The sequence below is a fragment of the Sinocyclocheilus grahami genome, unplaced genomic scaffold, assembly GCF_001515645.1.
Source record: "Sinocyclocheilus grahami isolate Dianchi unplaced genomic scaffold, SAMN03320097.WGS_v1.1 scaffold295.1, whole genome shotgun sequence".
In the NCBI taxonomy this organism is placed as follows: Eukaryota; Metazoa; Chordata; class Actinopteri; order Cypriniformes; family Cyprinidae; genus Sinocyclocheilus; species Sinocyclocheilus grahami.
Genome location: NW_015505474.1, coordinates 1,356,975 through 1,369,295, shown reverse-complemented (window position 1 = coordinate 1,369,295; position 12,321 = coordinate 1,356,975). Strand labels below are relative to the sequence as shown.

The following is a 12,321-nucleotide window of genomic DNA, read 5'->3' as shown; positions in this document are numbered from 1 at the left end:
AAAATGGTGATAATTGTTGTTTCTCTCACCAGTTGTCCCATTTGAGGGCTTCCTCCCATCTGTGTGGTTTCCTCGCTGGCTGACGAAAAGCCTTCCACCTGTGATGAGGTTTTCTTGGTAGACTGCATCTTGGCCTGAGGCTTGCTTTGAAGCAGCTGTCGTACAAGTGAAGACAACAGACAGGAGTCTCAGAAGGAAACGCATCGCCAGTTTTTATGACTCATGCTGGAAGGTAACAATCTCTTAATATACTTTATTGGCTGATATTATGAAATATGCATGATTGATGTCTCTAAAGTAAAACTGATTCACACAAACACCAAATTCTAGTTGGATGATTCTCAAGAATATATTTATTATATATATCTATAATAATTAAACTATATTTAAATAAAGATTTATATATCTATTTTTTTATTATGTATGTAAAATGTATTTTGTTTAGATTTTGAGGGTAAATGTTTTTGTGACCTCTGACCTTAGTGATGGTGCCCACGGCCTTGGTCCTGCCCTCTCTGAAGACGAGTCTCTGGTCCGTGTGAAAGTACTCGGGGGTCTTGATGAAACGGAAGTGTACGGTGGCTTTGTCCCCGGTCCGTAAACAGTCTTTGTTCATACCGATGATGGTGGCCGTCTGTCTGATACTGCCACAGTGAACTAAGATGGAGAGAAACTCATGACAAAGTGCCAAATAGATACAATATCTATTTAGTTACAATTTCTGTTTAAATATTTCATATGTTTTATATTCTTCAGTACAACAAAAGCATTGATATTAGAATCCAATAGTGGAAGCACATTATATAAGGGTTAAATGCTCCCAAAATCAAACCGTAAATTCATTTATTTGTGTATATTACATTTTATTAAGGTAAAACAATGTAGATTTATACTATAATATTGGTTATAAATATTATAAAACATAAAATAAAAATTACAAATATAGTAAACTGAAACAAAATTATCTGCCAAAATGTGTATCCTCTGGAATGTTAAATATATCTTTTTAAATATTTTTTCTTCAGTAAAACAACAGCAGTTTTTCTCAATACAAACATTCAATTATCATTTTTTGACACCCGATTTCATAAAGGCAAACCCATAGATCTATACTCATGTTATAAATGTGTGAAACAAAATTGTCAAAATTTGACTATCCTCTGTATCTGACAAAATATCTATCTATATATAGATATCTTATAAATGTTTTTATATATAAATTATAAATAAATGTATTAATTAAAACAATTTATTTAAAACATTTAATATATATATATATATATATATATATATATATATATATATATATACACATTTAGGTACTTAATATCTATCTATATATAGATATCTTATAAATGTTTTAATGTTTTTATTATAAATAAATGTATTAATTAAAACAATTTATTTAAAACATTTAATATATATATATATATATATATATATATATATATACATACACATTTAGGTACTTCTTTCTGGTTCTGTGCAAGTATAAATTATGTGATATCAGGATTTATAAATAAGCAAAATTTTAAATAAATATTTGCTGCATTAAAAATCCAAATATCATATTTTTAATATTTTGATTGAAATATATGTTCAATATATATTATACAACAAACACATGTTTTAAATATCACAAGAAACTAAAATTAATTTTTAATCTTTAAAAAATAAATGTTTAATATAGATTACAAAAAAAATCTTAAATTTTATCATAATAAACAAATATTCAGTCTACTATTTATTTTGAATCTTTTGATGAAATATTTAAAACTGTATAAAAATGTTAAGTATCTAATATCATGAGTAACAAAAATTCAGTCAAATATTTTACATTTGTCTCTTCTGCTCACCCATAGCTTGGTATCTTGGCGATATCGTCGTCGGATGGTGTAGAACGAGAATCTCTGCCTCAAACTCCCAGCATGCCTGTGGGTTGAGGCGTGGCGACACCATCACCATTCCCTTTCTGATTGATGAGCGCTTGATCTTCTTCAGGGCGAACGAGGCCGTCTGCCCACCGCGCACTTCTTTAACAGGCATGCGCTTGCGGTGAATGGATTTGACAGTGATGGGGATGAAAACGCCCAGAGGATCTGGACCGAGGAGCAGCGTGTCGTTCAGCCGTATTAATCCACGTAAAGTAGTCCCTGATACTACAGTACCTACACCCTGAAGAACATGCGAGAAGTTCAAACGATTGAGAAAGAGGTAGACAAAAGTACAAAGACAGTGTGTGTTGTACCGGCACTGAATATGTGTCATCAATCTGAAACTCTGGCGGCTCGTCGTCTTTAAATGTCGTTCTGGGAGACAGCAGGTTCAGGAACATTTTCAACAAGTCCATGTTTTCACCCGTCACATTCGAGATCTGGAAAATTGGACACATCCTACACACACAAATAATGCTTTGGTTTAATATGCTCTCATTATTTCAGATGATATTAATACCTTGTTTGAAGTTGACGCTTTATAACGATTCATTGGGCAAAAGAGCATCTTGATTTCCAACGTTTTTTCATGTAAACAATTAACTCTAAACACAGGTGTGACTAAAACTCAACTTTTACAGTTTTTATGTGGTTAAGATTATTTTATGGCGTTCTAGGCCAAAAAAAAATTAGTGGCCTAGGTCAGGAAAGTGCGAGGCTCATCCTAAGTGTAAGTTTATGTTTTTTTTTTGGCTTTTTTATCGTCCTACAGGAAAAAATTAAGCAAAATTACCTTTCTGAGCTAAAGTTCGAGGCGGTAACAATGACGTCATCCTTGTTTTGCACCAAAACTGGAATTTTTCTGCATCCTGGAGACTTGAGTAACCTCTGTAATAACTTAAGCGTCTCTGCAATACAAAACCACACAAAAATGTGTCTATAAAAAACATACACATGAACTATATTTCACATTAACTTTCAACAGCATTTGTGGAATATTGTTGATTAAAACAGGAAATAAATGTAACTTTAATTTCGTTATATTGTATCTTATAACTTCAGAACTCATGAAGTATGAGTTGTACATATGAAGTACAAACAATATGTACAAGGATACCAGAAAGTATACTTGCATATACAATATTTCAAAAACACACAGGAATTACGCCACAGCTGCGTAAGTCCATCCACACAGAGAAACCACAGAATTTAAACAACTTTACACTCAAAAAAAAATTTAAAGTAATAATTTGTGTGTTTTAGCTCAAATACAAGCTTAAAATTTCTGTTATTTAACCCTCTGGAATGCTTGTCCAATTTACTTTCAAAGTGCATTACTGTACTGTAGGTGTATTACTGTAACTGCAATTTTGCTTTATTAAAAATATTTTTTTTATAAATAAAATAGAATAAAAAACAGGTTCGGTCTGATTAGGCTGATATTCAAAAACATTTCAAATACAGCTGTATTCAAAATGTTTTTTTTTCAAAAGTGTTATATGATCAGAATTTATGTTTTGATACCCAGTTAAAAAAAATAATTAATTAAAAAAAGTAAGATTTATACCAAATTTATATCATACTGGTTATACCATAAAATAACATTTAAAAAATCATGCAAACATTTGCATGTCCTTGGAATCTTACAAAATTTGTATAGATTATAAATTATTTCTGTAAATTATTACTAATGATCATTATGCCACAAATGTTGTTGATTAAACTTCTTTGATGAGAGATTCGCATTACCTTGTAAGATGTTAGCGGGACACATGTCTATCTTGGTTACAACTACAAAAACAGGAACGTTGAGGGCCAGAGCGAGACCGAGGTGCTCTTTAGTCATCCCAATGATTCCCGCATTACTTCCCACCTTTGCGACACAGAAAAAGATAGAATTCATAAAACATTGGACCACCGAGTACATACACCTGTGGTACACCTACCCCCTCTCACCATTAGCATGCAGAAATCCGGTAGGTGGCCAGTCATGCCAAATACGGTGGTCTTCAGGTACTTCTCATGGCCCGCCAAGTCGATGAAAGTGATGACCTTCGACGATCTCTCGCAGATTTTGGTCCAGTCCAGGCTGCCCCCATGGCTGTCCGGTTTGTTGACCACATGCCCTTCCTGGTCAAAACCCAGGATGTCATTGCCAACGCTGCTGGTCCGGCCACTCTCCATCTCGTGTTTGTGGCGGAACAGTTTCTGGCGGGCGAATCCGCGACCGTTGTCGAGTTCGCCGTGGGTTAGGACACCCAAAAGTGTGCTTTTACCAGCATCTACATTACCTACAACCGCAACTCTGAGGAAAGAAATGATTTTAAACAAAAATATATAATTTTTGTATATAATTTCTTTGCAAAACCTCTTCTAACCTGACTTCCAGGAAGTCGGCCTCTCCCACGCGGCGCCGGATGAGATAATCGTGGACACATCCTGCCGTCTCTGTCCTCTCTCTTAGCAGAATCAGGTCGGCATCAACCTGTTCACAAAGTGACTGCACTGTAGCGACAGATGCTTCCATATCACGCTCATCCAGACCATAATCCCCGCCGTCTGAGAGACAGAGACACCAATAATTAATCAGCACTTCTGAATAGGACATTTCCGTCTGGGAAAGTCGAAATCAGTTTCTGAAATGAACGCAAAAAGGCTTGATGGGCAAGAGTACACAATCTGGTTAAACCAACCATAGAGGTCACATGGTCACTGTTGCATGGACTTGCAAAAAGACAATAAAGGACAATGGTGTCTTTTTCTGGTGCAACATGTTTGTCTATTCAATAAAAATAAGCTTTGTGACACATCACGTCTCACCTGTTCCCATCCCAACCACATAGATGGTTTCTCCGCATCCTTCCTCTATTCGTTCTCGCAGCTGCTTTTGTAAACAGTCAAACTGCTCTCCCGTAGGGCTGACCAGTGCAAACTGACAAGAATTAACAAAAATAATCAAAGTATTATTAAAGGAACTTATAGAAGAAAAACAAGATGCTTGTTGAGCATGTATTTTAATATATTAAAATGCCAAAATGTTGGTATGCATTCCATATATGTAATATCTCTATGCAGCAGGGTTCCTCAAATCTTACCCTGGAGGGCCAATGTGCTGCAGAGTTTAGCTCCAACCCTGATCAAACTCCCCTACCTGAGATTTTCTAATGATCCTGAAAACATTGATCAGCATGCTCGCTCAGGTGTGTTTGATTAGGGTTAGAGCAAAACTGTGCAGGAAAGTGGAACTTGTGGGGCAGATCTGAGGATTCCTGCTATACAGTGACCTCAAAACATATTTGGACACTTAAGCAAAACTTCTAAGTGTATGAATGCCATTAAACTGGATTAAAAAATATTAAATCTATTTTATATAATTTTTTAATGATACCACAAGCACACTTTTCAAACTTTTTTTTTTTTTTTATTTAAGCCTATTTAAGTAAAATAAATTTCACTGACAGCAGGCTATGACTAACTTTTTAAATACCAAAATACTGGAATGCATTCCACATATTTAATATATATACAGCAAAAATGATTTGGGTGAAAAAAAATAAAATAAAAAGTAGTTTGGTAGGTTTTAAGTTATTCAAATGAAAATTATTTAAAGGGGTCATATGATGTGATTTAAAATTTTCCTTTCTCTTTGGAGTGTTACAAGCTCTTGGTGCATAAAGAAGATCTGTAAAGTTGCAAAGACTAAAGACTCAAATCCAAAGAGATATTCTTTATAAAAGTTAAGAGTCAACCACACCTACCTAAAACGGCTCGTTCTAACACGCCCCCACATGTCTACGTCATGATGTGGGAAGATTTGCATAACACCGCCCAAATGTTCACGCAAAGATAGGCAGCGTAACTTTTGTTCTCGCTGTAGTATTGTTACTGCCGCCATGTCGTGGAGACGCTGTGTGTTTCGTTCTGAAAGCAAAACTACTTTGTTTGGCCTTCCGAAAGAGGATGATATCCGCTTCGTCATGCCTAGAGCTGATCCGTGCTGGTCGCTGAGGAAATACATCAACGTCGTGCTGTGGAGCGGCTTTCACCGTAGACGAACTGCGAAAAAATATAGTAAATAGACGAAATCTGCTGGCCGCGCCGTTTTCAAGCCCACCGGCCGCCGCTCACTCTAGCCCACCAGCCGTTCCTCACTCTAGCCCGCCGTGTGTAACGCTGTGTGTTTCGTTGGCCTTTCAAAAGAGGACACGACTAGAAACCAGTGGTTAAGTTGTATTTACAACACTGTTCCAGAACAGCTCAACCCAAATATTCAGATGTGTGCAGCACATTTTATGGAGGACTGTTTCCTGATCCTGGAAGAGTAGACTACAATGCCGGCTGTTCTGACTCACAGTCTGTAAGTATGTTTTCATATTTAAATGATTTGCCACTGATGATTCAAACGCGAGTTTTAAGCAGTGTAGAGTAGCGCTTGTTTGTCATTTCAAGTCATTATAATCCGTAATTATGTCCCCACTGGATGCAACAAATGCCTCGTTTATAATGGGTTTTAATGTTTTTGTCTTGTTGCTCCGGCCGGACACGGCATCACAGTATGGTAAGGGGCGTAACATTTCTGTCACACGCACGCTTGAGGTATTCAGACAATCACAATGCACTGGATAGCTGGCCAATCAGAGCACACCTCGCTTTTCAGACCGATGAGCTTTGTAAAAATCGACATGTTTCAGAAAGGCGGGGTATAGAGGAGCAATAATAATGTACAGTATGTGGAAAATAATGTTTTTTGAACCTTAAACCGCATAAACACATTTCATTACACCAAATACACAAAATAATGTTCTTTTTAGCAACATCATATGACCCCTTTAAATAAAGTGAATTCCAATGCTTTAGACAGCAGGCTATAACTTAACTTTTTTTTTTTTTTTTTTTGCCATTTTTGCAATTAAACCTATTTTCAAACAGTCTATATGTAATTTTATAATTCCATTTTATTTAAATAAGTGCAATTCTTAATTTTTATTGTTACAAACCCAACATACATCAAAAACATATAAAACATTTAGCTTGACAACTGGTAAATTAATTTTTTAATAAATGTAATAATTTCCAAATAAATATATATTTGTTTGATCATTTTATGATTCTAAATCTAATCAAATCTAATTTTAATAAATATCTGTATATTTTTTAAGCGTGACTTAAGCACCCAAATACTTTTTAGGCACCTACAAATCTAGATTTGTAGCAAAAACTTTGCGTTTTTATGTTGCACATTTACTGCAGTTTTACATAAAATTAAATTCACCCTATCACAATGTTAATCGTGTTCAGGTTCGATCGCACACATGCACATAGTCTGGGGTCAGTAACGTTACAGTTGCAGTGCCAGCTGGAGTTCACATGCACAGCCAACGTGTCACTCATGCAGCGCTTCTGCTTTGAATTCAAAGTTGTTAAATGTGTTTAAACCACGCATTTATCAAATAAACTCTTGTACTGGTTCGTGCACACAGATAAGCGTTCAAACGAACGCTTAGGCCTGAGAGCCACCTTGCTGGTGAGGTCTAAATGATCCTCGGCTTCCCCGTTCTGGTTGTCGCCGGCGTCGCTGCGCTCAGCGCCGGGCGAATCCTCCGCGCAGTCCGGGTCAGGTGCGAACATACAAGCCGGCACCACCGACTCCACCGCCGGGCTTAAGCTGGTCTCCGTCGCCGCCATATGCTCCTCCTGCCTGCGTCTGGAAAAGAGACTTCGAGTGAAGTTTTGTTTTTGCCTCTAAATCTAGGGTGAGTTTAGTTTAAACTCACAACTTCGTCATACTAACCTGTCTTGCGTAGTTTACATGCAGTTTTTTGTGTGAGGAAGATGGGGCCTCTGGGAGACACGCCTACTCGTGAATAATTAATTCATAGTTTACAGGCACGTCTGAAAAAGGCTTTCTGAACTTTATAGTTTTTTTATCACTTTCTTTTAAAAACTATTTTGAAAATAATTTCGGTCTTGAAATAAGATTTTTGATACATTATACGCAAACGAGCTCTGGAGAGAGACGCCTAGTCATGAATAATTAATTATGCAAATCTGAAAAAGTACTTCTAAATTTAAGATTTATTTAGTTAGTTAGTTAGAGTTTGATGTGCTGATCTTAACTGAGCTCAACTCATTGCATGTAGACGCCAGAATCGGACATCCGTCAATACATGCCTATTTGGTAATAATTAATTTACATAATAATTAATTACATAAAAGTGCCAGCAGGCAAGTCTGAACAAGTCTCTCTAGTAGCCATAAATTACAATTTTTTTTTAAATGTAAATGTTATGTATGATGGCGATTTAACTGTGATATGTATCAACAGACATATAATTAAACAAGACAAGAGTTCAGAAAAATAAGCATGTTATAAGTAGCAAATTTATTCTTTTCTTAATTTAGCATAAACACATTGTTATTGAAAAAGGCCTCTAAGAGGTCCTGGAGAGTATGAACACAAAGTGGTAGTGTTGTGCCGTGCTGTGGAAGTATTTTGGCATACAATACAATATAATATAATATAATAATATTTGAAGTTAATTGAACTATTATTTTATCAACATATGTATATAAATTATGCCTTAAATAACCTTCAAATATATTTATATTAATATATAAGATAAAGTATTTTGCACTGGAAGTGTCTTGGTACATATCCTTTATATTATGTTTGACTTTTTATATTAATTAATTCATGAACTATTTTTATCAACTGTATAAACAATTTTATCTATATATGTATATAATGTATATAAATGTAACATTAGTGTATTGAAAGTTACTGTATTGAAATAAATACATTTTATATTGTATTAAAATATCATTTTCTTTTGTTAGTTGTAAATAAATAATATAATACACTATAATATATTATTATATTTTACACACACTTTATGTACATAAAATATAAGAGGTATTTATATAATATGTAAGGTAAAGTTACTGCTTGGAAGTATCTCGGTACATATAATTTGATATTTAATTTAATTAATTAAGTTATTTATAAACAATCAAAGAAAGAAATTAAATATTTTATTGCATTTTATTATATTTTGCTTTTTTTATAAATTAGTTTTTTAAATTAAATGAGTTCATAATAGTTTTCTGCCTTGATGTCACTTTATTCTTCACACATATTTTTTTTTACAGTGTCTTTTCTTGCACTTGTCGCATATGGTGAGATACCAAACTCATTAAATTAACTTAAAATGATTAAAAAAATACCAGATCAGAACAAACCCATGACATTTCTGTTTGTTTTAACAAGGTGAAGATATTAGTAATTACTGTGCATATGTTTCCTTGGCAACTGGTCCAGCTTTGTTTCAGTGCCAGTTTTTGTATTGCAGTGCACTCTGAGTTCATTTATAATGCAAACCGCACAACTGTTGGCCTTTGCTTTTCTGTGCTGCTACAGATGCCTAGAAGAGTCTGAAAGCTCCTCCCGGCAAACTCTGTTTCAGGCAGCGAAATGGAGTGTAAATTGGTTTCATGAATCTTTTTTTTTTTTCGTTTGTGTGCTGTACAGGATTGGTAATTTGTGTACACAGGCAACAATCGAGTGCAAGACACTGAAACCTGAACAACTGCAACTCGGCAACAGCCCAAAAGAAGAGAGCCAAAACAGAAACCAACAAATATTATTATTTTTTTGCAATATACTGCATACTATTATGATTGCATGCATGTTTAAAGACAGAAATAATAAAATCAGTATGCTATTCCAAACATAATCCAGTCTTTTTGTCATAACTGAATTTTCATATTATGTCTAATATAATTAATACACACTGCAGAACTTTTTTTTTATATGTTATTCAGAACACAGTTAAACACTGGATGTCAATGAGTGTCGATGTGTGTGAATTCCTGCAGAGAGCAGCATTTCACTGCAAATGAAAATGAAAAAAAAAAGACTGGAAATATTTCCACTTTAGCATTACATCACCCAATTTGGGGCAGCAGGGTGATTTTTATCATTATTATTATTATTATTATTATTAATAATAATAAATGTAGCAATTCCAACCAATTCCAAATTATACTTATAATTTTTTGCGTAAACTATTATTATTAATACATTGTATAATAATGGTAATCATATATAATATAAATACAAATACAAGATTTGTATAATTGTCATTTCTATTTGATCAATAATAATAATAATAATTTTTAGATAAAATTGTTATTTTATGTACTCATTTTTATTAATTTATATATTTATGTAAGTTTTTAAAAAGTATTAATAGTAAAGATTATTGGGAAATAAATACTAGTAAAAGAAATAGTCATCTGTAATGCTGCACATAAATAATTGAAAATGCATAAATAATAAATGCTTAAATAATTTATTATTATTATAAAGACTATTTCATAGATAATATATATGGATTTTGTTTTACAAAAAGATTTTGATAATTGGCATATGTATGTTATCTATAATAATAATAATAATAATGTTCTTATTTTTATGTATTATTTCTATTAATTTAAGTGAATAATGTGAGTTTTTATTATTATTATTATTATTATTATTATTAATAGTACAGATCATTGGGTAATGACATAAATAATAGTTTAGTCATTTGTAATTCAGTACAGATAAGTTGGACCAGATCTTTCCCTGTTCGCTAGCAAACCTCTGGCCTGTTTTAATTGTTAACCACATCACGGCCAAATTTGACCCCCATGCCAGTAGTAGAAGATGACTTCATGACCTCAGTATCTGTCCATCTGTGTGAGTAAGACAGCAGGAGACAGAGACAGGCAGACAAACATAGGGCTGAATGGATAGATGGAGCTGGACTCGCAGAAACACAGGCCTCTTTTGTGCAGCTTGATTGAAATTCTGCTGCTTGTGGAGTCACAGGCCATTCTAGAGCTGTGGCCAATTAGGAAGTTGGGAAACCAGGGATCTGTGTCTGGTTGAGCTAAGAAAAAGTGTAAGAAAGCCATGAGAGAGCACTCAAACACAGCTGAGTGACATATCCTAAAGTGTCCTCAGGTTTTTTTAATGGGCCCACGCCAGCCAGAATAAATGATTTCAGCTGACTGCGAGCATCAAAACCCAGAAATGCTGTAAAGAAACGTGTTGCACCTCACAAAAAAATGTTTTTTGCTCTCTATTTTGAAGCTTTGTATTAATAACCTCTCCGATTTTGTGCGGGCAGTTTGATTGATGTTCTGTAGATGGCAGTAAAACATTCTTGCTGCGGGATGGATGTGTTTTATACGCTCACACTGTCTATCACTTACTGCAGGGCTTGTGTATGGGTTTTATTTTTGATAACTGGGTAATAAAGACACTCTGTTCTTCTCTCTTATATTGAGATGCAAAGATTGTGAAGGATGCGGTTGCACACGCATCCGTATGGCTCGATTGTGCGGTGATCTGTGCTTTAAAACCGAGGGCCGCATTATTGTTACACACTGAATATGTCTGGAAATGACTTTGTGCACAGGAAATATATGGCTTTGTCAGCTGCCTTGGCAGTTAAGGACACACTTTCTGAGAAAGTTGTTTGTAGCACTGCAGTATATCTTCCTGAAAAAAACATAAAAAAAGGAAATAGTTAAAAAAAATTAAGAAGAAGAAAATGTTGTTGTTGTTGTTGTTTATTTTCCCCCCTATTTACTATATTTTATATAATAATAAAGTTGTTTTGTTATTATTATTATTAATCATTTTTAGCTAATATTATTAATATTTTACTACTACTACTACTACTACTACTACTACTACTAATAATAATTAGTAGAAGTAGTTCTAATTAGAATTTATATTATTAATTAATTTAGTTTTTTATTTTATACTTTTTCAAATAAACTTTGCACCTTTGTCACTTTTTTCACTTTTGCATATGGAAAATAAAAACGAAATTTTTGAGAGACCTTTTTCGGTCTGATTGAAAAAAGAAATTCAGTGTGCGGACAAATTCAGCGACTTGATTCGAATAATAATATGAAATAACCTAATAAAATAATATATTAAATGTAATAAATTATTATCATTATTATAATTGTAATTGTTATTTCTTAATATATTTTCTTTGCATTTGTGTAATGACACACACAATTGATTAGCTTGTGAAGGTCGTCTTTATAACCGGGATGTGAAGGGGAGGCGCTGAAAAATAAGGGTGCTTGATGATGTCAGCAAAACGTTAAAAGTCGTTTGAGAGGCGGAGCCAATAATTACATTTGATAAAAGATTACGAAGGCAAGTGTTTTTTGTGTGGAGTAATGCGGAAGGCATTTCAAAATAAGACAAAGACTGGGTGTTAAAGTAAGTAAGGTCAGTTTAAATTTAATGTTGACTTGGAGTTGAATAATTATTTTTAATGTGGAAAAGTGAATGTCATCACCTGTAAACAAAATCATTTAC

The 12,321-nt window shown here is 33.9% G+C and overlaps 1 protein-coding gene across 3 annotated transcripts in view; it reads right to left on the bottom strand.

Annotated features, from left to right (window-relative positions):
- LOC107600991 (GTP-binding protein 1-like) overlaps positions 1-7,780 on the bottom strand; it is a 50,911-nt gene extending 43,131 nt beyond the window's left edge. For 2 of the 3 annotated variants that reach the window (XM_016292997.1, XM_016292995.1), the window contains exons 1-11: positions 7,726-7,780; positions 7,452-7,638; positions 4,755-4,866; positions 4,313-4,493; positions 3,891-4,239; positions 3,684-3,807; positions 2,728-2,842; positions 2,249-2,393; positions 1,857-2,175; positions 479-657; positions 30-155 (exon numbers count right to left, since the gene is read on the bottom strand). In XM_016292997.1, the coding sequence (XP_016148483.1) occupies positions 30-155; positions 479-657; positions 1,857-2,175; positions 2,249-2,393; positions 2,728-2,842; positions 3,684-3,807; positions 3,891-4,239; positions 4,313-4,493; positions 4,755-4,866; positions 7,452-7,619 (1,818 nt within the window). In that variant the 5' untranslated portion in view covers positions 7,620-7,638; positions 7,726-7,780. The other variant, XM_016292996.1, reaches the window with a different exon arrangement.
- Positions 7,781-12,321: the final 4,541 nt, after the last annotated feature.